Genomic DNA, 24446 nt, shown 5'->3' on the forward strand with positions numbered 1-24446 from the left:
GTCGTAATGTTTATTGATGATGCTATTGCCGGTTATTTAGCGTAACATTTATTTTATGGTAATTACATGGCCGACAAATAGAACTAAAATGTGTGGATCGTGTTACGAAAATAATTTTCGCATCACGTCATCGGGCGTCGGTGATTTTCACGAAATACGGAGGGAATTTGTTTATTCTGCTTGGGCACTAAAATAAATCGGTGGATTTTCATTGATTGGGTTGAACTATTTTTGAATTATCGGATTACGTAATGGGGTACGATTAATCCTTCCTGGAAAACAGGCGGGTTTTTATCCACTACGAATGTCATATTGTAGATATCGTTAATGAGGCCGCGATTGAGGGGGGAAATGAGTTAAATAGTTTAAAAAGAAAACAATGCTTCGGGGGCTATCTTTCGTTCGACTCCTCTCATTTTTTTCAATCTCATTATCTAGTCTCCCACATCGACTACCACTTGAACAATTATTATTAATTCACCCACTGAAATAAATTTTAAAAATACCAGTTACTAATTTTTTCAGTCTTCTGTCTTTTTTATTTGAATTTCCCACGAGAAATTCAATTAATCACTCATTAAATTGAGGGGAATCCCCTCATTTCTTCTTGACACTTCCCCCTCTGTAATTAATAAATTTATCAACAAATGATGCTATAGTAATTGAATTAATTCATTAATGCGTTGAGTGAATGAATATATTTTTCGAGTAGATCAAATTACTGATCCTTTTTTGGGCCACCGGGGGAAGAAATATTCAACCGGATGAAGAAATAATTTCAGGGCGATTAAATTCCTCATCGACGTGAGCATGTGGCTATAAGCCCGGATAATCCCACCTCATGGGTGAAAAGAGTTCCTGATGAATAACTCGAAGAAGATGGAAGAAATAGATGAAGAAAGAAGTGAAAAGATTTTTATAATCAATTGTTTATTCGATCCATGAATTCCCAGATCTCTCGGTATTCCAAAATTCCATTATTCTAGATCTAGAGAATTATGTAATCGGCATCCCCAGAGATTTAACCAACGTCATCTCCAGGCGCTGCATCAGGTACCTGGACTTTTCCTCGAATTTCAATAAACTCGTCCTCTTCTGGATCTGTTCCTGGAGCATTCCCCTCGTCCCTGGAGCCTGTCGAGGTAGATCCAGGGGTGGCAATCGTCGTCGGTCACGTGGAGGACTCAGTGTTCTGATCTCTTCGTCATCTCCTGGAGGAGTCGCTTGCTCCTCCTCAGAAAACTCGAAATTGCAACGTTCAATGCTAATTTTATCCCGAAATTCTTCCCGCAGATTTTTTCCGCGATCGGATCTACCGGGATCCTGCGATCTCCACTGCAGTTTGGTCTCCAGCATCTCCAAGTCTCTTCGGACATCTTCTTGGAGCTGGAAACGCACGAAAAAAAATTCTCGAGAGAAATTCAGCAACGGAATATTAAATATCAATTTATCTTTATTGTCTTCAATGAAATTTATTGAAGAATAGAGTTATCCAGTTATTTATCGTGACGAATGAATACCTCAATGATGATGTCAGGGTCACACAAAATTTGAAGACTCCAGTGAGGATTTTCCAACGAATCACCAGCTCTCAGGGTTCTTCTCTCCACAAAATTTCCAGACAAACCCGACGAGCTTATCCTTTCCTCCAGATCGCTCTTCGCCCTCTGGACACACCTCCACTCGTCCTCTGTCAATGGCCAGGACTTCTCCAGGACAAATCCCTGGATGAGGTACTCCACCTCGCAGTCAAGCCTGACCACTGGCAGGAAAACCGCCGAGACTCCAGAAAATTCTTTTATCATAATTTCTGTACTTGAAACTCTCAATGTGATTTTCGCTTTCGGGTAAGACGTCTTCAGCCGAAGAGACAGAATGCATTTTCTGGAGACTCTCAGGGTGGCTTTAGCGAGGCAATTGTTGTAGTTCGGGATGTAGATGTTTGATAATTCATATATCGCAGGGTTTGCGTCTTCTGTCATGGAGGGTAAAGGCTGGGATTGACCTTCACCGAGGAATTGAGAAGATCCTCTTCTGGTTGTTATGTGCAGAGTCCAATTCACCGTTGCAGGTCTGAGTCGCAATAATTATCGAGATTATAAAAATCTTTATAAATAATATATAAATAGTTTTAACTATAAAAATGTGAGAATAGAGAAAATAGTTCAGGGGGAGAATAATTTGCCTGGGGATTTAGAAACTTTTCCTCTCGGGGTAATCACCTGTCCTCATCAGTCCATCCATATCCAACGACAGTGAATCCAGTTCTGTTTCCTTTGTAGTGGAAGGGCATCACATTATTTACAGCCCTGAAGACTTCCTTGCTGGTGTCATTGTCGAAACACCTGAGACTGTACCCAGGCAATTCGACGAACAAGTCCAGGGCAGCGAAGACGATTTCTCCAGGTCGCACCATCAGATTCTGTCGAACCATTGGAACCCAATTGCCTGGAGAAACCAGAGCTGTTCCCCTCATCTTCTGGATCTCCAGGACATTCTGAAAATCCGAGCTGCAGGGATACATCCCCAGCTCCCCCATCCCATTCACCAAATTCCTGACAACCTGGCACATTGTCTTGGTGTCGAAAGCCTCCAGGACCTCTTCTAGAGTCCGTTTTACCTCCTCATGTTCTCTGTCGTTACCCTGACGAAGTCGCAGGTATTTCTTCGCTCGCAGCATTCGGAAGAACGACTGAATCTTCACAGCTGCAGGGGAAGTGTCATCGTCAGCCCCTGGGGTTTTATCTCCTCCTCGGGATTCAAGGGACATGAAGAAGATTTTTAACGCACGTCTTCCATTCTCTCGACATTTCTTCCCAGCGGTGTCCAAAAATTCTGCTTTGAACCTCTCGTGAATCCTCCAGCGATCGAGTTTGCAGAATTTTTTGGAGTGAATTTCTCGCGGCATGTAGCTCTGATAAAAATCCCTCAAATCCGTAAGATCATTTGGAGTGGATAGAGAGTTGATTGCAGTTTTAAGTCTGACGAATTTAATGGCATTAGATTAACGTCATTTAGTTTAGAATGATTTTTTCTACCTGCGATGCACATCCTCCGCGAAGAATTCAATTCTTTCTGATTCAGAAGTCATGAGGTCCTGGACTCTCATCCTGTCTCCAATGTGGAAGACAGTGTCTGATGATATTGTTAAATAGTAATGCTCCCTGGACTGACAGAAAATCCTCAACAAGTGTCTTCCAGGATTCAGGCAAAGGGTTCTAGCTGCACAGCCTCTCGTCCCAACTTGCAATAAATTTTTCGTTCCTGAATTCCGAGAGAACCAGGTGCAGGTCCCGATAATCAAAGAACTCCACTCCTCTCCGTACACGCAATAATTGAATATCAACAATATCGGATTTATAGAATCAACAAAAAGGTAGAGGGGCTCGTTCCTCGATGGCTTCAGTGTGTGGAGATAATGAAATTTCACTGGGACTTGTGTGGAAATTATTTGTTTACTCGGTCTTTTATTATTCTTCGACTTCGAGAATTTTTCCACTTCCTTTTTTGATTCTTCCGATTCTACCCTTTCTTGTGGCAAACTGGAGACATCCTCGGAGCACTTGAAATACTCACGTTTGAAAAAAATATAAAATCGGTGAACGTCGAGTTCGTTGAAGTCAAACTCTGTGACTTCCGGTTCTTCAGGGAGGAGAAGAAAGACACGTCTTATGGGTGAAAATTGCTCCTTTGGGTTTATAATCCCTTGACGAACTGCCCAGGAAACCCATCGCGGGTACTTCCACGGTTCAATCCCTCGCTTAATCTTCAGGAAATCATTGAAAAGATTAATTTCCCCGGAGATGATCCACGGAATTCGGAAAAATCAGTAGAAAAGAATTAAAATCATCATTTCTACCTGTGTGGGGTCCGAGGGGAGATCAGAAGTCGATTCGATGAATATTGGGTACCCAGGGGGGACTCTGGGCCCTTCGTCATGATCTGTTGTGATTCCATTGCTCTGAGAACATAAAAGTGTCAAAATAGAATAATCCACTTTATTCTCTTCAGGTTCTCCCCTCCTGTCGCCGCTCTTCCTGGGCCTTTCTTTTTTACTGTTTCTTCCCAAACTATTTATTCCAGTTTCTTCCATGGAAATCTTTCTCCCTGCTGACTCCTTCTCATTTGGGGAATATTTAATTAACAATTGCCACTGATCTTTCGGGGATAAGTGAGATATTTCCTGGGACATCAACGTCCATCCTATATTTTTTCAAAAGAAAAAACATCGGGAAATTTTATGGGATTTGTGATTTGAAATCGGCATTATTAATATTTATTATTAATTTTCCAATTTCCATTATTTCCATTATTTCCATTATTAATTTTCCAATAATTCTTCTTTAAATAATAATAAGGATTATTATTATTCATTATAATTGGAGTCTCTTCGACGAAATAAAAAAGGAATTGTTTATTTAATTTTTTTTTCTCGGTGTCGGAATAGGTCTGACCTGTGAAACACAAAAATGAATTGAAATCAACGATTTCACGATCGTTGATTGCACTGAGGGAAGCGATCTGCCACACAGCTTTTGCTAGAATCATGGGCCATAATTCATTCGCATTTCCCGTTCGTGGAAGCAGAGGAATTCCCTCTTCCCCCAAGGGTATGGCATCGTCCACCGGAAAACATCTCCAGAACCCCATGAAAAAAAGTCTCACCATGTATTTACCTATCCGACAATAATTCAATAACTTCTCTCATTAATTAGTAAAAAAAAAATATTAAAAAAAGGAATTCCTGAAATTTCTACACGAAATTCGTCTTTTGGGTGTTGAATTATTTTTTTTTTTACAGTAAATTTGGTGTAGGAATTCCTTTTAATTTTTTTTTGTCATTTTTTGGGTACCGTTGGGATTTATTTGGGGATTTCGGTCGGAGCTCCTTCGGGATTTATTCGGTGAGAAAATGTGATGCCATCCCTGCCACTTCTTGCCGTCCACTTTATGGGAATAATTCAGGATTCTCAATGTACAGCAGAACCATCTGATGAACTACTCAGGAAAAAATGTAAAAATCGAAATGCTGTTAGAGTAATTATGTAATCATTATTCCGTTCTCTTGACATAATTGAGATACCAGAAAATTCGAAAAAACGGTACTCGATCGTTTCGTTGGTAATGCCTCACGCAAAAAAAAAGAGCATTCAATTTTTGTGACAGAGTTCAAAGATGAAATAGCAATTAACCACTGAATTATTTCTACCTCACTGTGCAATAAATGCCGATTATTGCTGAATAAATCGGGAGAATCTGTTGAGTCACAGAGAACGATCTCCGCATTATCAATCTCAGGAAATCTTTTCCATTCATGAGGGGCCAGTGATTGTGGCAAGAGAAATGGTTGCAGCGGTTGATCATCTGCATCAAAATTCCACAAATACAGATCAATAGATCGTGATCACTGGGGGATTAATCGAACGATCGATTAATCTCTCGTCGAATTTACCCCACGTTTCACTTTTCGATACGTCACTCCATAAATTCCAAGGAATATTCGCTTTCTTCTCCATCTCGTGCGAATTAATCTGACTGATGAGAAAATTGTGAATATTCATTAACTCATTTGTTTCACACGTACGAGGGAATAAACATTTAAGAAAAAATTATATTTTCAAGTATTAAGTGGATTTTACAGAGCGTTCATTTGACGTACAACTCAATCGTACAAAATAATTATAAATCATTGATACTGTCTCAGTAATTATGTAAAGTTTTCTAAAAAAATACTCTCTAAGTTCATGCGAAAATATATCATTTGAAAATAAAAATTGTAAAGTTAGGGCACTGAGAGAAAAATTAACAGATTTTTGTACATGAAATTAAAATTTTTACATTTGATTGGAATTCAGTGATCAGTAGAAAATTCATTTGGCAGGAGATAACACATTTCGATCTAGGAAACGTAGGCAATTTTAACAGTAGAGTATTGACAATTCTCAATAATAAATATGTAAATTGTTACTAACAATAGAATCTAGTTATTCTTCCCATTTGTTTTTTCTGGCGGTTAGATTAATATCTTCTTAGGATTTATTTTTTCATTTTTGTGGATTCGTGCGTCTATCGATGACCTGTTTTCAATTTTATTTTTTGGTGGTCATTCAGAAGAGATATATCATATCATTTATTGAAAAACTATATTTTTGGGAGGAATGGAAATAAGTCTAATCAGTTCTCAAGTCTTTCAGAATACTGCGTCGTGATTTTGGGAATGAAAATAATTAATAGATCATTCTTTCACAAGAGTATGAATAAATTCTATTGAATCATTTCACGAATTGAATTTTTACAATTTCGAGTAGTTGGCAGTTGCACGAAAAAATGAGAAAATCAAATACGAAAGAACTTGATAGGAAAATCTCACGTTTTCACTTCGGAAATTCATTTAAGTTCCTTTTAATCCATTAAAATTCTACTGGAAAAGTAAATAAATTTTTATTTCTCTCCAATTTATTATTACGATTTCTCGTACTAAAATTCATGGCCATGAGTTCATGAAAAATGAGAGAATTCCAGGCCGAAGAATTTTCTCAGAATATTTCTCAACAGAATAATTCAGTAACGGAGTGATAAAGTGAGATAATGCGACACTTAATAAACCGAAACGACTTCATTCGTAAAATTCAAGATCTGTTGATTTTTTTCTATCAATTTTTTTCTTCGCGCGATATCTACTTCTATATCCTAATCTAATCCCACCTTTGGGGTAGAATCCTTCACGATAAAGGATAAAAATAAATTGGCACTGTTAAAGTTAAAATCCTATTCATAAATAAATGAGAAATTATTGCAGGAATACTTCACGTATGAAGAAACAGCATTTGCTGTAAAAAAATTCGACAGAATTTTCCTAGAGATTTTTAGGCTTGGAATTTTTTTACGTGTGTCGATGTGAATTCAGTGATTTTTGGTGGGTCCAGTGGCCCTCTGGTCCTCCATGCGACCAGCCTGTAGCCGCTGAATGAGAGCAAAGAGGTCCTCTTCGGGTACAGTAGTGCCAGATCGAGTGGCTCCATTGGATCTTTGGTTTTGCTCCTCTTCTGTGTCTTGAACCGTTGATGCTGCAGGCAATGGGCTTCTCTGGTCCTCGAGTCTCGAGCTCTGACAACGCAGAAGCATGTCTATAAACGAATCGTCGGGATCCTGGGGATTTCGAATAGGTGTTTTCATAGCGGCTTGGGTCTTTGGATTGGTGTTTAACCCTGGAAGATAGGGCAGCGTCACTCGCTGCTCATCCATTCGCTTGCTCTGCATTCCGGCAATTAATTCCAACAAATCATCACCGTCTTTCTCTTTCTCTGGTGGAGGCGCCTTAGTTCTCATTTTTTTGGTAGTTTTGAGAACACAGCGTTGATCGTCCATCCTCCCAGATTGGAACCTGGTGAGAAGTTCAAAGAAGTCTTCCTCTTCTTCTTCTTGCGATGGCTGGGGAGCGATACCAGCACGTGCCAGTGATGTCTCATTATCCTTCTGCTTTCCATCTGGAGTTAACTTGATGAGATCCAGATTATCCATGCTCTGCCTCCTGAGCCGATATCTTCCAGGAGAGGAGGCAGCAACAGAATTGCCAGAAATGGGTTGATTATTTACCTTGTCATTTTCCTTCTCGTTATTTTCCATTCCAAGTATCTTCTGAAGATCAGCAACGTTGATCTGGGCAGTGGCCTGTCCCATGGGATCACCAAGTTCCTTGGATATATTCAGATGAAGATTGGCAAAGTGGAGAGCCTTCTCGTGATTGCCCATGGCGGAATAGGCGTTACCGAGGGACCAGCAGGCACGTCCCTCACCCACGCGATCCATCAATTGCTGGGCAATGGCCAAATGACGCAGATGATACTCAATGGCGGATGAATAATTTCGGAGAAGTGTGTAAGTATTCCCCAGGGAGTAACAGGCCTGAGCCTCGACAGCTCGATCCCCAAGCTCCTGAGCAAGAACCAGAGTTCTCTTGTAATGCTGTGCAGCCTTGTCGAATTCCCCGAGGAAGATGTGAGAGTTACCCAGATTGCTGTTGGCTCGTCTCTCAGCAGCTTTGTCACCGAATTCACGAGCTATTTTCAGGCGCTCGTTGTGATAAAAAATTGCCCTCTGAAATTCCCCCAGGAGATAAAAAGTGTTCCCCAGATTACCACAGGCCCTTCCTTGGGCTGCTGAATCCCCCAGGTCCTTCATCAGGGCAAGATTCTCCTCGTAGTATCCCACAGCCTGCTGCAGGCACTGCCTGATATCCTCGGAGAATTTTCCAGGATCGTGAGGACCCTTTCCTCCCTGTTTTCCCTTGGCGTGGTACACGTTCCCCAGGTTGTACAGGGCTCTACCCTCGCTCAATTTATCACCGATCTCTCGGGAAATCTCTAGGTGACGCTTGCAACATATCATTGCCTCGTCGAATTTTCCCATTACTTTCAGGGTATTACCCAGGTTACCACTCGATTTTGCTTCACCCAATTTATCACCCATCGAACGGGCTAGGGTCAAATCGTGCTTGTGGTACTGCATTGCTTTCACGTAATCCCCCAAGTAAAAATACGCATTACCAAGTTGGCTGTATATTGCTGAGAGTGTTCGCAAGTCGTCGGTTCCAGCTTGAATTGCTGCCTGAAAAAATGCTACACCTGAACGACAATCCCCTGCCTTGCAGAGTCGCTCTCCCTCCAGGGCCAGCTCCAGGCACATGTTGCTGTCGCTTCCGCCGTTCTGAAATTTAATCCCAATTGAAAATATGAGAACAAAAACTAGAGCCTAGAAATTTGTAGTTCAATTATCCAATCAGAATTCATTCATGGAGTCAATTGTCTAAAAAAATGAATTGCTCCAGGAAAATGGATTAAATTAAAATTCACGTCATCAATTTTTCATTCGAAACCGGAGAAACAGCTAGTGCTAAATTTTCGATTTAAAAACGAATAATTATATCAAATAAATCTTTAATTGGATCTCTCCTTTCTTGATGAATGACTCACAGTGACTGGATAACAGCCCACGAAAAATGATTCACCGATGAAAAAATTTTACCTGCACTTCCGCCGTCAAATTCTCGACACTTGCGCTGCTGTACGACATATTTATTTCCCTTAATCACCTCAAATAGACAAAAACTTGTTTAATTGGTGAAACAATGAGTCCTTGTTTGTATCGTATTATTCAACTTCCTGTGCTGTACACTGACGTCCCACACCCATGCATTTTCTCCAATTCCTCGTCACACTTTATTGATTGCTCCGACGTTTAATTCACTAAATGCATCTGTGATTATATTTTTTTTATTTACAACATGTATCAATCAACGCGTCATCTGGCATTATGCGTTGGGACATTCAACACACCCTCTTTTTTTTCGTACTGAAACACAATAGACCTGCGGGCGTATTTACACCCAAACTGTAAATTTTCATGGGAGGATAATTGAGAGTCACTGGGCTCTCATCGACCAATCAGGTGTTCCACCCCCGAGTGACTGAAGTAGTGGGTCAGTTCTGGGGGTTTGGGTGACCCCAACGGCATCGTAATACTGCACCCCTAGAGAGGGAGGGCGCTACACACTTTTTTGAAAACGTATGAAATTGAAATTGAAATTGAAATTGAAAAATTCGAAATTTTTGAAAACGTATCAGGGGAACATGAAAATCGAGGAGGTATTCGCTGAAATGTGAAAATTCAAAATTTTTGAAAAAATATCAGGGGAGCATGAAAATCGAGGAGGTATTCACCGAAATTTAAAAATTCGAAATTTTCAAAAAAGTATCAGGGGAACATGAAAATCGAGGAGGTATTCACTGAAATTGAAAAATTCCAAATTTTTGAAAAGGTATCAGGGAAGCATGAAAATCGAGCAGGTATTCACTGAAATTTGAAAATTCCAAATTTTTGAAAAAGTATCAGGAGAGCATGACCATTGAGGAGGTATTCACTGAAATTGAAAAATTCCAAATTTTTGAAAAGGTATCAGGGAAGCATGAAAATCGAGGAGATGTTCACTGGAATTTTATCTGAGATAAATAATTTTTGGAAAATAAATTGTAAATTCAAATGGCGGATTTTTTCTCTGCGTCTGTTTTAAAGTGACATTTATTTTTCGTTTCCGCGCGCCATTGGAACGAACGAATGGCAGGGCCTCAGGGGTTCTCCAGCTGATCGTGCTACTGCGCATGAACAGTAAAACCACCGATTCCACCGATTCACATCTGCCCTGTGGAGACGACTTTTCACGAGGGAATTGAGCCCCTGCCGGTGTAACAATCGGAGTAATTAATTTTCGTTGATTAATCTGGGGAGAGGAGTGAAAATGGCACCTGCTGCGGAACCCGTTCTCAAGGAAAAAACTGAAAAACCATCCCGAGGAATCAATGCTGTCCTACTTGGACCACCGGGCAGTGGAAAGGGAACGCAGGTACCTTTGACCCTTGAACTTATCGAAAAATTTTTTTATCCTCAGACGTCTTCACCTTCGATACTCGTTCGATTTCCTAACTCACGACTTTCGAGATCCAATTCTAATTACATCTCATCATAAATTATCCGCCGTACACTAACAGATTTTCGGATTGAAAAATCAGGTTATAGAGTAGCTTTCGAATATTTCAAATTATATTCGATTTTTATAATTTTTGGCAACTTGAAGATCAGAAAATCCAGAGGAGCGATTAAATTTCAAGTGATGTTCATTTTCCAGTATTGCATTTTTGTTAATTATTTCAATTCAATAATCTTCATGGAAATTTGGAAATGTAATTAAATCAATATGACGGCGAGAATTAATTGAATATTTTCTCAAGTGCTTGCAGTGATAAAAGATAAAGACAGTAAAATCAGATTTTTTATTCTATTTTTGTTTTTATATTTCTAGTGATAATTTTCATGATTTGAATTTATTCGTATTATCAGCCGTTATTAATTGAATTTTTTATTGATTTTGTAATATACTCAGATATTTCGATGATTTATTTTTTTCAGGCGCCATGGCTGAAGGAGAGATACTGCGTGTGTCATTTATCAACTGGAGACATGCTGAGAGCGGAGGTGGAGGGTGGTTCAAAGCTAGGTGGTGAGCTGAAAAAAATAATGGATCAAGGACAACTGGTGAGTGATGATCTGGTCGTTGAGATGATTGATAAGAATCTGGACAAGCCAGAGTGCAAGCGTGGCTTTCTCCTGGACGGTTTTCCCCGGAGTGTACCCCAGGCTGAGAAGCTCGACGACCTCTTGGCGAAGAGGAAACAGACCCTCGATGCAGTAATCGAGTTCGGAATCGACGACAATTTGCTGGTGAAGAGAATCACTGGACGTCTCATTCACCTGCCCAGTGGTAGGTCTTATCACGAGGAGTTTGCACCTCCCAAGGTACCAATGAAGGATGATGTCACTGGGGAGCCACTCAGCAGGAGGTCTGATGACAATGCCACAGCCTTGAAGAAACGTCTTGCCACCTATCACACTCAAACTCAACCCCTCGTCGATTACTACGCCATTCGTGGGGTTCACAATTACGTCAATGCTGCCAAATCCAGTGAGCAAGTGTTCAAGGACATCGATGCCATCTTCATGAAGGCCATCAAGCACGATGAGCAGAAGAAGGGCTTCTTCAGCAGGTTTTTCTGAGCTGCATAGAAATGTCGACGTTCAATAGATTCTTTCGTTGGAAAAAAAAATATGTTGCAAACATTAATGAATTTTTGGAAATAATAAAGACAGCAGAATTATAATTCTGTCGTAAGGGAAATACATGAATATTGAGCAAGTCTCAACTGAAATCATGAATACAAAATTTTGCAGCTATTTCGTAGAATTTCTTGACAAAAATGGTTTTTCTATTAATTTTTTACACTCGTCGTAATGCAAATAGATTCCAATTGTACTAGAAGACTAGCTTCAATTTTAATGGATATATAATGGATGCCGCTGATATTCATTAATTCCTGAATTATCAACTTCAAAATCATTTGTAAAATTCTGCCAATGATTTGCGCACACCGGAATATTTTTTAATCATTAATTCGCTCTTCTGGTTAATATTTCAATGCTTGAGACGTAAAAAGATTTAATTGCCTAATCAATGTACATACAAAGTAAGTCTAATATTTTTAGATGATGTTGAAGTTAAAGGAGACGATCAGAGTGGAAATACATTTATAAATATGAGGAGATTTATTCTGTTACATGAAATAGTGTATACAATTGGGGAAAGATAATAAAATTTCTGATAGACAATCTGGCGTTACGCCAATTCCTCTTGATTCATTACTGCTCTGACCAATTAATCCCCTTCTCTCTGCGTCCACTAAATTAACCGCCATATAAATATATACACGCCTATATATATGTACATATATATTTCGTTAAATAGATCAAGCGTCGTTTGAGCTTCTGTTCCAATCTAGTGATTAATCAAATTTAATTCCTACTATTTAATAATTTTTGGTTGAATAAAAAAAAAATCTGGATAATTTTGAAAATAATTAAAAATTGTTTAAAAGGTTTTGAAATTATTACAATTATTTTTAATAACTTTAGAGGAAGACTAATATTTTTTTTAATCATTCGTTTTTTTTGAGATTAAAATAATTTCCCCCTCTTCCTTGAATCCTGTTTTCCCCCTCCAGAGGAGGGCCTCGGGGTGCCACAGGTGAGCCCTCACCTGTGACTCCAATACACCTGAATAGATCCCCACGACAACAAATATGGCGCTCGGTGACAACAAAAGCCCTTGGAAAATGACAGAAAGCCCCAGCCCCATTTAACCCATCGTAAAACAAAAAAAAGAATTTCCAGAGGAAGAGAAAAATGTTTGTCTACCTGAGCAAGAAGATCGCAATCCCGAATAACTTTCGGCTGAACTGCATATCATGGAATCAGAAGCAGGGGTACATCGCAGTGGGTGGTGAAGAGGGTCTCCTGAAGGTGCTGAGGGTGGACTCAAGTCCCCCAAGTGCTGGTACCACAGGAAAAACCCGTGGTCTCCCTGCAACGAGTAATTTGAGTATGAATCAGACCCTGGAGGGTCACCAGGGACACGTCCAGGTAGTCACCTGGAATGAAGAGTACCAGAAGTTGACGTCCAGTGATCAGAATGGAGTGATTGTCGTGTGGATGCTGTACAAGGGCTCCTGGTACGACTATAAATTTAATAATTAATTTATAATTAATTACTCAAGTTAATTAAATCCGGTCTGCAGGTACGAAGAGATGATCAACAATCGGAACAAATCGACAGTGAAAGGAATGTCGTGGAGTACAGATGGTCATAAAATTTGTATCGTCTACGAGGACGGTGCAGTAATCGTGGGCTCAGTGGATGGCAATCGTATCTGGGGAAAAGAACTGAAGAACACACCACTGACGAGTGTCCAGTGGTCACCAGACGGAAAACTCCTGCTGTTCGGTCTGCGAACTGGTAATCTCCACCTGTACGACAATCAGGGCTCCTTCCTCATGAACATCAGCATGAATCTGCCAGTGGCCCCCCAGAATATCGTTGCCATCCACTGGTACAGTGGAAAATACGGATTCATTGGAGTGGACTGTCCATCCCTGGCGATCTGCTACGATTCAGGTCGAGTCTACCTGATGAGAGACACGAGTGATGAGACCCCAGTTGTCATTGAAACAGGAGTGACCAATGTCTGGTGCGCCTGGAACACTTATGGATCTCTTCTGGCTGTCACAGGGGTCCAATCGGTGATCGTCAGTGGAGAGGCCAAGGATTCCAACGTCGTCCTCTTCTACACACCTTTTGGTCAACTTCTCAGGACCCTCAAGGTCCCTGGGAAAGAGGTGACTGCCTGCTCCTGGGAGGGAGGCTCCCTCAGGCTCGCCCTCTCCGTCGACTCTCACATCTATTTCGCCAATATCCGTCCAAACTACAAGTGGACCTACTTCAGGTGGATTATGAGGAGAAAAAAAATGATTCCTCCGAATTTTGATTTATGATGAATATCGATTTTGATGAATTCTTTCCGCAATGTTTCAGCAACACTGTGGTCTTCACCAACGAGAGAGTAACGAAGGACGGCGTTTGCCTGATCTTCTGGAACACGAGGAGCAACACCTCCTCCACGAAGTACGTAAGATCCCTCGTCTCCGTGGCATCAGCTGGTGATCACTGTGTCCTGGCGGTTCGCAATGAACGAAATCAGGGAAGCGAGGAGTTCATCCTGATTGTCTGCAATACAATAGCCACCCCAATTGACACCAAGTACCTGGAGATCGAGCCCCTCTGGGTGACGATGACCAGTAATTCGGTGATTGCAGCGTCGAGGGATAATTTCGTTGTTTGGGACTTCAGGATTCCCAAGACCGCAGGGATGGGGGCCAGGGGAAGAAAGGACAGGATGTATCACGTCGATGACACTCCAACTGGAGTCAACGAGGTCATCCAGGATCTCGACAGGGAGAGATCGTTTGAGGCTGCTGTCAGCAGAAAAGTCACGATGGATCCCATTTGCTGTGTTGGGGCCAGTGAGAAGATTCTCCTCATCGGGAGGGAGTCGGGGATGGTGCAGAGGTACTCATTACCTCAGATCACCCTCACTAATCGGTACACTGTCACTGTTAAACCCCAGATGATCTACGTCAACTGCTCCTCTACCAGGGCTGCCATACTCGATGGTTCTGGTGTCCTCACCATGATTGATTTGGAAAAGAATGAGGACAGCTCCGACCAAGAAGATATTTCCAAGGTGAGGATTTATCCCCCCGGATTCGAAATAATTGTTATTTTTTTTTTATCTCCGATTGTTGGACTGGGAAAACGATTTTTTTTTATTTCTTCATTTTTCTCTTCTGTCCTGATCCCTCTCATATCTCGAATTTATAAAAATTCGGTTATTATTCTGTTTGAAAGTTTGAGAGAAAGGACGTGTGGGCCGTGTGTTGGGCAGTGGACAACCCCTCGCTCCTCGCAATAATGGAGAAGACCCGGATGTACGTAATCCGCGGCCTGGACCCGGAGGAGCCGATTTCGTGCTCGGGCTACATCTGTTCCTTTCAAGAACTCGAGATACGTTGCATTTTACTGGACGATCTAGTCCATAAACCCGACGAGATGCGTTCTGAATTGATAGTCGATCTGGAAGTTAAATCACTTCGAGATACTAAAGAGCTTCTCTCGAAAGTCGGCCTGAAGGAGGCATACGACTTCATCCAGGACAACCCCCACCCGCGCCTGTGGAGACTCTTAGCTGAGTCTGCACTCAAGTCGAGGGACCTGGAGATGGCGGAGAACGCGATGGTGCGGTGCACAGATTACCTGGGTATTCAATTTATCAAGAGACTTCACACAGTCCACGCAGACCAACTGAAAAAAGCAGAGGTACCTAGTAATTAAAATAATAAATACGTCCAATCAACGGGTAAATCAATGAATAATTGATTATTAGGTGGCCGCCTTCCTGGGTAATTACGATGAGGCAGAGAAACTGTACCTCGATCTGGACAGAAGGGACTTGGCGATAACTCTAAGACAAAAATTGGGTGATTACTTCAGAGTCCTTCAACTGATGAAAATGGGAATCGGTGGATCAGACAAGCAGATGGAATTGGCTTACAACAAAATTGGTGATCACTTCGCGGAGAGACAGAACTGGGAAGGGGCTAGGGAATACTACGAGAAGGGAAGTAATCTGGAAATGTTAATTCAATGTTATTACAAGCTTGAGGATTACGAGCTGCTTGCAGAGACAGTTGATCAGTTGCCAGACAAATCGCCAACCCTGAAGACAGTGGCGAGGATGCTGGCATCAGTGGGAATGTGTCCCCAGGCTGTTGCTGCTTACATTAAGTATGGGGATGTCAAGCAGGCGGTGGACACTTGCGTGAGGCTCAATCACTGGGACCAGGCTGTTGATCTCGCTAAGACCTACAAAGTCGCACAGATCAACGACCTCATGAACAAATACGCCAATCACTTGCTGACCAATGGCAAGAGGCTGCAGGCAATTGAATTGTACAGGAGTGCCAATTGTCATCTGGAGGCTGCAAAGCTTCTGCTGAGACTTGCTGAGGAGCAGGCAAAACTCAGGGCCAGTCCCCTCAGGGTCAAGAAAATTTATGTTCTCGCTGCACTTCTTATCGAGGACCATATTAACAGCACTCCTGCCATCAAAGGGGCCAGGAGTAATGTTATTATGGGACTTAGTGAGAACAACGAGGACTCCAGGGTCATCGAGAACGCCTGGAGGGGTGCTGAGGCTTATCATTATCTTCTTCTTGCTCACAGGTATTGAAACGATTGACTTTTTGAATCATTTTCACAAATTACTACCACGAATTATTACTGCAGGCAGGTGTACAGTGGGGATTTTGAAGCTGCCATGAAGACGTCATTGAGGCTCAGGGAGTACGAGGATATTCTTGATCCCGAAGAGATCTACTGTCTTCTGGCTCTTGCCAGTTCTCTCTCCCGGGCTTTCTCCACTTGTTCCAAAGCATTCATCAAGCTTGAGAGCTTTGATAAGATCTCAGAGGGGAAGAGGGAGGAGTACGAGGAGCTCGCGTTGAAGATCTTCATGGGGAATCCCCCGAAGGACAGCAGGAATAATAAAGCTGAGTGCGTCAGCTGCGAGAGTCTCGTACCCGATTGGTGTGTCGCATGCCCTAATTGTTCCACTAGGTTTCCTGCTTGCATCGTCAGTGGACGACCTCTTATGGATCTCACCAATGCCTGGATCTGCACTCTCTGCAGGCATCATGCAGCTGCTGAGAGGGACGTCATCAACACAAATTCTTGCCCACTTTGTCATAGTATTATTACTTTTATGTAGAGACTCTTCGGGTATCCCGAATTAGACGAAAATTCATCCATCCCATTATCTTTGATACGCAATTCTAATTTTACAAATTTACAATTAAAGACAATTAAGAATCATTGAGATAAATAATAATAAAGTTATTGGTAAATCTGTGCAATTTCTACAGTAGTGACTACTCTCCCAGAAGAAGTATCATTCCATGTTATTTGTGATGTGTCCTTGAGATTAATTACTCTGTTGCTTCAGGAGATTGAATATGGAATATGATGTTTTGATAAGCTGAAAAAATTAGGAGATTAGGGTACTGGATATTTTGACATCCCGAAGAAAATTCGTAAGGAAATTCTCACTCCGCCGAATGAATCCAGAGACAACTGGACGATGTAGCCGCTGGTGAAGGTGAGAGGTTTCAAACTTCTGTTCATTATCAAAATCAAACTCTTCTGGGTAGGTATTTTCAATTCAGACCAGTCCATGTTATAGACCCCATGTGATACTCTGAAACTCTTTTAATAAAATTTTAATAGTGGTTTTCTATTCCCTCTAAATTGATTAACAAAAGTTAATGAGTACTTATTACGATTGATTAATAATAATTAATCTATTTTAATTGCTCAGTGTGTAGGGAATATCAATGATCATTGCAGGAATTCCCTGAAAATCGAGTTTTTGAGAGAAAAAAATTCTCTTCACCTCTGTAGTGACTTCATGTCCGAAGTAACATGGCAGGAAGATGTCGAAGAGCATGCAAGTCAGGTACATGACAATCCCTATCAATTCAGGATCCAACCCCGTCATCTTCGATACTTTGTAGATTGTTCCACAGAGAATAAATGCACTTGCCATGTACTGTCCGAGCATTGTACCACTGAAAACGTCATTAGACCTTTCGAAACAACTGCAAATTAAATATTAAATATATGATCTAACGAAAGTAATTCCAATTCTTTTTTTTTCAGTTTCAATTTTTTTCCAGAGAGTATTTAATTGTCAATTCATAACTTTCGGTACGAGAAACGTCAAGTGATGTTGAATAAAAAGTCGAAACAATTTCTGGAAACATGGCAATGATGAATTTGTTTTTTAAATACTGAACTCGAATATGTGCAAGTGATGTTGGATGCATTCTGCGAGTTTTTTTCTCTCCATATCGACGATCTCGTCATGAGTGCCATGGTCTCTTATTTTTGTAATGCCTTCTTTGTCCTGGTACCCCACGGATTCCCTCAGATTTTCGAGGCGATGACTGAGGATTACGAATTGCCCAGAAATATTTATCATCATCGCAGCAACGATGACACCGTACGTACAACTGACGCTGGCATCAGCGAATTGACAGATCATCTGGTGCACGTGAGAAAGCCAAAAGGCCAGAGGATGGGAATTATCATATGGCAGCCATGATTTGTAAATCAGCTCTCTCTGTGGTATCGCTAGTCTCCATTGAGCACTTGTCTGGAATGTTACTGTCGCCATCGTGAAGCTTATGTAGCACAAGCTCAAATTACTGAAAATTGTCGAAGGCATAATAAAAAAATAATAAATGACAAATCCCCAGGAGAGGCTTGTGTAGACGTAAAACTGTAACGTAGCATCACTGAAATAGAACGATCTAAAAAAAATTAATGAATAATATGTAAAAAAAAAAATTCAAAATATTTTTCACATCAATTAAATCGCTCACATGGTTTGCATGATAAGATTAATGAAATAAAGATAAAAGTCATAATTTAATGATTTTTTTAAGATTATTATGAGGGAATAAAAAGGAATATTTACTGAATCACTCGGTGGTATTTAGACTGAATGAACTCTTCAGCTTGATCTTGGGGTGCACAGGGGTGATTCCGATAAATCCTGAGGAGACGAATGATCTCCTCTCGTCTCATTACAAATCTCGTAGCCTTGAATCCACTGGAGATAGTAGTGAGAAGGATAAAAGTGTTATCAATTAACGCATCGACACTCTCGATTGACGAAAATACGTAGATTGATTGAAACACAGCGTTTGTGTAGAGTAAAAATAACATGGTGTATGTATAGCAGTCGTAGAGTGTTGTTTTCCATCCCTTCTGCCAATTCACTGACCGACAGAAACCCAGAATCTGGAGAATAGTAAAACTGTAAGGGAGCATTGGAGAGGGTAAGTCGCCCCAACCAGAGAAAATTGTCGTATGAGGTGATTTTTTTTTCATCGTCAAGGAAAACCTTTATTTCCCCCAGGAACTTTGACATTATTGATGATCACCCGGAGGTTCCCAACGGTCTATTCTCAATCACCCCTTTCTGTCTGATTTTTTAATGCGCCAACTGTCTTCGCTTTTTCTTTTGTCGTCGATGTAGACCCGCAGTTTAGAAAAAACCATTGGAGCTTGTGAAGTACAGGCGATTTTTTTTATTTTTCAGGAAAATTCTCGTCATTTTCATCTTTTTGTCATCTTCATCGTCTAGAGGTCAAGGGATTTTGGATTTTTTTGAGATATCGACAGCTTTTCTACGACAAACTGGAAGTGCCAAGGGTTTTTCATCGTGAAATATAAGTATAATTAAATTTTAAGATTAATAGAGGTTTTGTAATAGAGAGAACTCCACGGACTTTTTTTTTATATGAAAAATAGGTGTGCGTAAATTTTTTCGGTTTTTTTCCTTCGACTTTTTTTTCGTAATAAAATTATGAGGCGAAAGCCAAATGTTGAATTGACATTTCTCCGATCTGAAAGAGAAAGAGATGATAATATTTACAGGAACCGTGAATTTGGCGATCATCTCCACCGATTTTCCACAACCATTCGACGAGGGACGCGAAGAAAATTTTGTTCCATGAATTTTCAGCAAAAAAATGGTTCACTCCATAGAAATATTATGAAATTTTCCAATGGCGATAAAAAATGAATAAATACCAGCTATTTAAAAATACGAAGTGGAGTCGCCGCCATATTTGCGAGCCATGGCGACAGAGGGAGAGGAAATCCCGACAAGATGGCGCCTAGTCTGCCAGCCACCTCGCCTTTTGAACCCTTTATTTAAATCATTTATACCCTTGAAATCGCCCTCGTCTCGTTTTATCCTGTATATAAAAAATGAACAAACATTTCAAATCCTCTCTGAAAAATTTCCGCAGCTATGGCGCCGAAGAATTGATGGTACAAGGTTTTCTGCTCATTTTATTGATGACCTCTCCACCCGTGGCTTCTCAACATTTTTTATCTGCTGTAAACTCATCGGCCTCCACCCGTCAAATACAAATTTCCCATTTTCCAAGAACTTTCCCACGAATAGTCGCAAAATCAACTGCACGTCTCGAAGTCAAATATCGATCCGATAAATTTAAAAATTCCCCTCAAGAAAACATTTTCCTTTTTCTCTCAACCCTCACGGGAATCGTTAAACGACATTGGTTGATGAATAAATAAGACCACTGCGGACATCCGCTATTTTTCCCAACGATATCATTGTCAATTCCGCCGAGGGGTAAAATCCCTGTTGCAAAAATTTATCGTGACAACCCTTTCGGATTTTTTCCTCTCGTGTGTGTGTGAGTTCATTACTCCGGTCATTCTCGATATGGCGATGCTACCGGTCAGTTTTATTCTTCTCCAGTGCATTGGTTTCTGGCGACCAGACAAGTGCACCAGGGGTTGGAAATGGACGGGCTACAGCATCTACGCAATTGTCATCGTCTTCGTGGTCTACAGCAGCATCATATCAGAACTAATTTATATGGCAATCACCAACGACAGCATCGACATCATCATCAACAACCTGGTGATTCTCCTCTCGATGATCGGTGCGTGTGCCAAGGCAACAACTGTTCTTCTAGGTCGAGATGACATCTCCAATCTCATCAGGATCCTTCAGTCCCATCCCTGCCAGCCCCAGGACGTCGAGGAGCTAGCGATACAGCAGGAATACGATCAGATTATTAAATGAGTATTCATCCTGATTTATTGGATTTTCATAAATAAATTGACGTTTAATTGAATAATGGGTAAAATTAATTAATGGGGTATTTGCTAGGCAGCGATCGACACTCCCTACCCTTTTATTCATTTGCATTGCCATTTTTTTTGTTTTTCTTTTTGCAATAATTGGCTTGCCTTCTTCATTTCATACATCAACTGCTTCAGCGTACGTCATACTTTCTGCTGTGACGACAGCTATGGTGACGAGTGCAAGTTTGTGCACTGAAGCTCCCAGGGGAATTTTACCGTACCAAGCTTGGTATCCTTACAACACCTCAACACTCGTCGGCTTCTGGAGTGCATATCTCCATCAAATCATTGCACATGCCTACGGTGCCTTCACCAATGCAGCTTGTGATACCTTAATGTATGGATTTATAATGCAAATCTGCCCGCAATTCGGCATCCTCCAGCATCGGTTCCAATGTCTCCCTAAATCATTCGCTGGCATTACAGAAAATGTCCATCAGTGCGAAAAAAATCAGCTGAGAAATTGCGTTAAGCATCATCTCCAAATTTTACAGTTGAGTATATAATCTTTTTTTTAAAAACCTCAGGTACATTTTTTGTCGCCATTCTCACCGGATTCCATAATAAATACGTCATTACACCATGAATTGATTATAATTTGACTTTATGATTAATCAATTTTTCCGAATTAATTCGATAATCAGTGAAAAAAATTGTTCACTCCGTGGGAATCGGATGGGACATGCCGAGAGTGATTTGAAGTTGATGCATAATTTTGAAAATTATTTGAAAACGCGAGGTGGACCCGCCGCCATTTCATATATCAAACCGAAATGGCCGCGCCCACATCCCCTCCGCATATTTAGATATTCATTAAAATTATATTCCTCAGATTTCAATTCAGATTTTGAATTAATTATTCTACCGACAATCTCAATTTCAGTTACGCCGAGGAATGCAATCGAGTATTCGACTTCTTAATTTGTCTACAATTTTTCGTAAGCTCAACGGTATTATGCGTGAGTGTTTATCGATTAGCTCAGATCAATCTGACCAGCCCTGATTTTGCAATTATCGTGATGTACCTGTTGTGCATGCTGTCCCAAATATTCATCCTCTGTATTTCCGGGAGTTATGTAACGTCCGAGGTAAAATCATTCGCAAAGTGCGAGTCATGCTGTGAATCAATCAATTTCCGAATTTCTAGAGCCATAATATGGTGGACGGAATATATTCGATGGATTGGACATCTCTAAATCCGCAGACACAAAAAAGTCTAGTATTCATCATTATTAAATGCCTCAGGCCCATTAAATTCAAGAGTGGCAATATTCTTCTTCTCTCCATTAGTTCATTCAATAAAGTAAGTAATTTATTATTATTTAATTATTATATAATTTATTAATTAACCATTATCATATATTTATTCTGCTATTTCTTTGTTGATATTATAATATAATATTGTCTCCAGTATTTTATCTCATGCGATTATCATTATCAATATACCAGTCATCCTTACATATTTCAAATTTATTGAAATATTATTGTTTAATAACAATTACGCGGCCATCTGTTATAACACTTGATTTCCGTTTTTAAGGGATTGATATTGATATATTGATTTTTTATTTTGATACAGTTGATCAGGCTTTCTTATTCTGCCTTCAATGTGCTACAACAGTCATCAGGAGTTTATCACTGATAATTAAGAGGTGATGAGCTGTGCAATTTCGCTGATGACGAATTTTTAATTGGCGTACGAGTGGTGGAAATATTTTCATAAATTAAATTAACAACTGACTATTTCTACCGTTTAATTCGCAAATAAAATACTTTTGAATGGATTTAATTGATGAGCGAATTCTGATTGATTAACCAATTATTATTAATTATCGGGATAAAATCCATTTCGTCCATGAAAAGTGAAAAGTGAAAAAATTTATTTCTGGTGATGTTGAAGATTTATTTGAGATTATAAATAGTGGGGGAAAATAATTTATAATTGTCAGGCGATTTTTACATTTTGAAAATGTGATAACGCGTACAGTGCTGCCCACATGTGAATAGTACTTGAAGTTTCTGTGTAAAAAATGTCAAAGTCCAATGGTAAAATATAAATCTTAACTGCGTTTGAGAGAAACGAGAGAAATTATTTTTTATCGAAGATCATATGTTTAAATAAAAAATTTTATTATCAATTGATTTCCAAAAATTTTACAGGTATATACATATCGTTCAAAGAATTATTGTCGATATCTTTTAATTTTTCATTAAAAATGTTTGGAATAAAAATTCTATTAGGGGAAAGGCGGAAATCGACAATGATCCGGAAATATTCGATAATCTGTCGAGGAATTTTTATTAATTATATTCTAAAGTATTTTGTAATATAATTTATTAATTTTCCCATATTTTATAAATTGATAATGGGAAGAGAGGGATGGGAGAGTGGAAGAGATCGGGGCTTGAATTTTCGGTCAATTATCAGAGACTTTTGTCGAACCCCAGTTTCAATGATATGTGGGAGAATAGTACTGGGCATGCAGGCATAAGATCATGAGAACCGTGGCATTTTTAGATTAGAATGACCGCCCGCAGTCGAGCGAAGATGCACCTCATGCGGGATTAAATCCTCACCCAATTTCAGCTCGAAAAATATATACTATGGAAAAACATCGTGAGAAATTAAATTCTTCATGTGGATGGGGTGAGGTACGGGTGTTCTCATGGAGGCATATAATGTCATGTGAATCACATGCCCTCACCAAAATAACTCCCGCAATATCAAAATGCACGTCCATTTATTTTCATTTATTTATTAAAAAAAAAAATGAGAATAATCAGGGATTAAATTATAATTATAATAACGAGGATATTAAAAATAAACGCTCATCTTTATTTTGGTTTACAAACATTTTTTTTTTTCAGTTTTTCTTTTAAGTTTTTTTTTTATGAAAAAAATAATGAATTATATGAATAATTAATTAATTATATAAATTTGTATATGATGGTAATCTGTAGCCCGGGTGAGGAAAAAATTGTAATCGGAATATTTTTTTCAAATTTTCAAAAAATTTCTGGAAAACTTTTTCCATAAAAAAAAATTCTGAAAAGTTTTCCCAAAATTTATTGAAAATTCGGAAAAAATATTTCGATTACAATTTTTTTTTTACCCGGGAGTCTAGTCTGAAATGGAATAAAACAGGTACATGTTGAGGCTTCGAATGGCTGCGACGCAGGCATCCCATCGTCTCCCGTCGTCGTCAGGCAATTATACCCAATTGAAACAATTTAGATCAATTGGTCTTAACTCGCTGAATTGACCGGCAAGCTCGGAAGTCCCTCTGTAAACTGCGTGGACGTGGAAAAAAACAACCATTCCATTTTTTTCATTGTAACATCGCACACGCAGTCGTCACGACGGATATGACGTGAACGTTGAACCCTTGGGTCAAGTTGCAAGACACTTTTTTTGAAAATTATCAGAATAAAAATTCATGATTCGAATTCCCTCGATTCGGCCCCTTCAAAAAGTTCCTCAGAAAATTTCCCTCTCCCCCAAATCCGTAAAAAAACCGAAATATAAATAAATTTGGAGTAATTGAATTATTGGATTGGAATAATTGGAGTATTTATTTTATATAATTAATAATATAGACAATCATAATTATTATGTAGAGAGTCGCTGGAGGGAATAAAAAAAAATAATAGATGCGGAATTTCTGAGGGGAAATTATTTGTCAGGAAAATTTCCTACGAG

The 24446-nt window shown here is 39.8% G+C and overlaps 6 protein-coding genes across 6 annotated transcripts; 3 read left to right on the top strand and 3 right to left on the bottom strand.

Moving 5' to 3' along the window:
• Positions 1-996: 996 nt before the first annotated feature.
• LOC105267171 (androglobin-like) lies at positions 997-5525 on the bottom strand. The gene is made up of 7 exons (XM_011305829.1): positions 5453-5525; positions 5210-5364; positions 4854-4998; positions 3039-3264; positions 2223-2981; positions 1521-2073; positions 997-1386 (listed from the first exon to the last, which is right to left on the bottom strand). Exons 1-7 carry the CDS (start codon positions 5514-5516, stop codon positions 997-999), a joined length of 2292 nt encoding a protein of 763 aa, XP_011304131.1. The 5' UTR covers positions 5517-5525.
• Positions 5526-6717: 1192 nt separating this feature from the next.
• Positions 6718-9377, bottom strand: pins (G-protein-signaling modulator pins). Its single transcript, XM_011305807.1, has 2 exons — positions 9025-9377; positions 6718-8706 (listed from the first exon to the last, which is right to left on the bottom strand). The coding sequence occupies exons 1-2, from the start codon at positions 9070-9072 to the stop codon at positions 6904-6906; spliced, it is 1851 nt and encodes a 616-aa protein (XP_011304109.1). The 5' UTR covers positions 9073-9377; the 3' UTR covers positions 6718-6903.
• Positions 9378-10165: 788 nt separating this feature from the next.
• Positions 10166-12216, top strand: Ak2 (Adenylate kinase 2). Its single transcript, XM_011305806.1, has 2 exons — positions 10166-10399; positions 10963-12216. The coding sequence occupies exons 1-2, from the start codon at positions 10295-10297 to the stop codon at positions 11605-11607; spliced, it is 750 nt and encodes a 249-aa protein (XP_011304108.1). The 5' UTR covers positions 10166-10294; the 3' UTR covers positions 11608-12216.
• Positions 12217-12681: 465 nt separating this feature from the next.
• Positions 12682-16891, top strand: Oseg4 (intraflagellar transport protein Oseg4). Its single transcript, XM_011305808.1, has 6 exons — positions 12682-13115; positions 13182-13886; positions 13976-14684; positions 14849-15316; positions 15384-16222; positions 16286-16891. Exons 1-6 carry the CDS (start codon positions 12790-12792, stop codon positions 16764-16766), a joined length of 3528 nt encoding a protein of 1175 aa, XP_011304110.1. The 5' UTR covers positions 12682-12789; the 3' UTR covers positions 16767-16891.
• Positions 16892-16928: 37 nt separating this feature from the next.
• On the bottom strand, positions 16929-18901 carry LOC105267155 (odorant receptor Or1-like). The gene is made up of 5 exons (XM_011305809.1): positions 18534-18901; positions 17851-18261; positions 17448-17652; positions 17105-17260; positions 16929-17033 (listed from the first exon to the last, which is right to left on the bottom strand). The coding sequence occupies exons 1-5, from the start codon at positions 18887-18889 to the stop codon at positions 16980-16982; spliced, it is 1182 nt and encodes a 393-aa protein (XP_011304111.1). The 5' UTR covers positions 18890-18901; the 3' UTR covers positions 16929-16979.
• A 1972-nt stretch (positions 18902-20873) lies between these two features.
• LOC105267156 (putative odorant receptor 85d) lies at positions 20874-22437 on the top strand. The gene is made up of 4 exons (XM_011305810.1): positions 20874-21239; positions 21630-21834; positions 21894-22049; positions 22326-22437. Exons 1-4 carry the CDS (start codon positions 20914-20916, stop codon positions 22386-22388), a joined length of 750 nt encoding a protein of 249 aa, XP_011304112.1. The 5' UTR covers positions 20874-20913; the 3' UTR covers positions 22389-22437.
• The last annotated feature ends 2009 nt before the right edge of the window (positions 22438-24446 follow it).

This window comes from Fopius arisanus, unplaced genomic scaffold (genome assembly GCF_000806365.1).
Source record: "Fopius arisanus strain USDA-PBARC FA_bdor unplaced genomic scaffold, ASM80636v1 scaffold00044, whole genome shotgun sequence".
Taxonomy (NCBI): domain Eukaryota; kingdom Metazoa; phylum Arthropoda; class Insecta; order Hymenoptera; family Braconidae; genus Fopius; species Fopius arisanus.

What these genes read in the sequence shown, in the direction of transcription:
- LOC105267171 (XM_011305829.1), bottom strand. Translation starts at nt 5,516, where the DNA reads ATGGAGAAGAAAGCGAATATTCCTTGGAATTTATGGAGTGACGTATCG. An exon ending in ATCGAAAAGTGAAACGTGGG is followed by an intron (nt 5,365 to 5,452) that starts GTAAATTCGACG and finishes ATTTTGATGCAG; the next exon opens with ATGATCAACCGCTGCAACCA. An exon ending in GGCATTTATTGCACAGTGAG is followed by an intron (nt 4,999 to 5,209) that starts GTAGAAATAATT and finishes TTTCCTGAGTAG; the next exon opens with TTCATCAGATGGTTCTGCTG.
- pins (XM_011305807.1), bottom strand. Translation starts at nt 9,072, where the DNA reads ATGTCGTACAGCAGCGCAAGTGTCGAGAATTTGACGGCGGAAGTGCAG. An exon ending in ATTTGACGGCGGAAGTGCAG is followed by an intron (nt 8,707 to 9,024) that starts GTAAAATTTTTT and finishes ATTAAATTTCAG; the next exon opens with AACGGCGGAAGCGACAGCAA.
- Ak2 (XM_011305806.1), top strand. Translation starts at nt 10,295, where the DNA reads ATGGCACCTGCTGCGGAACCCGTTCTCAAGGAAAAAACTGAAAAACCA. An exon ending in GCAGTGGAAAGGGAACGCAG is followed by an intron (nt 10,400 to 10,962) that starts GTACCTTTGACC and finishes TATTTTTTTCAG; the next exon opens with GCGCCATGGCTGAAGGAGAG.
- Oseg4 (XM_011305808.1), top strand. Translation starts at nt 12,790, where the DNA reads ATGTTTGTCTACCTGAGCAAGAAGATCGCAATCCCGAATAACTTTCGG. An exon ending in ATGCTGTACAAGGGCTCCTG is followed by an intron (nt 13,116 to 13,181) that starts GTACGACTATAA and finishes TCCGGTCTGCAG; the next exon opens with GTACGAAGAGATGATCAACA. An exon ending in ACCAAGAAGATATTTCCAAG is followed by an intron (nt 14,685 to 14,848) that starts GTGAGGATTTAT and finishes TCTGTTTGAAAG; the next exon opens with TTTGAGAGAAAGGACGTGTG.
- LOC105267155 (XM_011305809.1), bottom strand. Translation starts at nt 18,889, where the DNA reads ATGCTCCCTTACAGTTTTACTATTCTCCAGATTCTGGGTTTCTGTCGG. An exon ending in CATCACTTGCACATATTCGA is followed by an intron (nt 17,653 to 17,850) that starts GTTCAGTATTTA and finishes TTTAATTTGCAG; the next exon opens with TTGTTTCGAAAGGTCTAATG. An exon ending in GACATGAAGTCACTACAGAG is followed by an intron (nt 17,261 to 17,447) that starts GTGAAGAGAATT and finishes TTTTATTAAAAG; the next exon opens with AGTTTCAGAGTATCACATGG.
- LOC105267156 (XM_011305810.1), top strand. Translation starts at nt 20,914, where the DNA reads ATGGTGACGAGTGCAAGTTTGTGCACTGAAGCTCCCAGGGGAATTTTA. An exon ending in CATCATCTCCAAATTTTACA is followed by an intron (nt 21,240 to 21,629) that starts GTTGAGTATATA and finishes TCTCAATTTCAG; the next exon opens with TTACGCCGAGGAATGCAATC. An exon ending in GGAGTTATGTAACGTCCGAG is followed by an intron (nt 21,835 to 21,893) that starts GTAAAATCATTC and finishes CCGAATTTCTAG; the next exon opens with AGCCATAATATGGTGGACGG.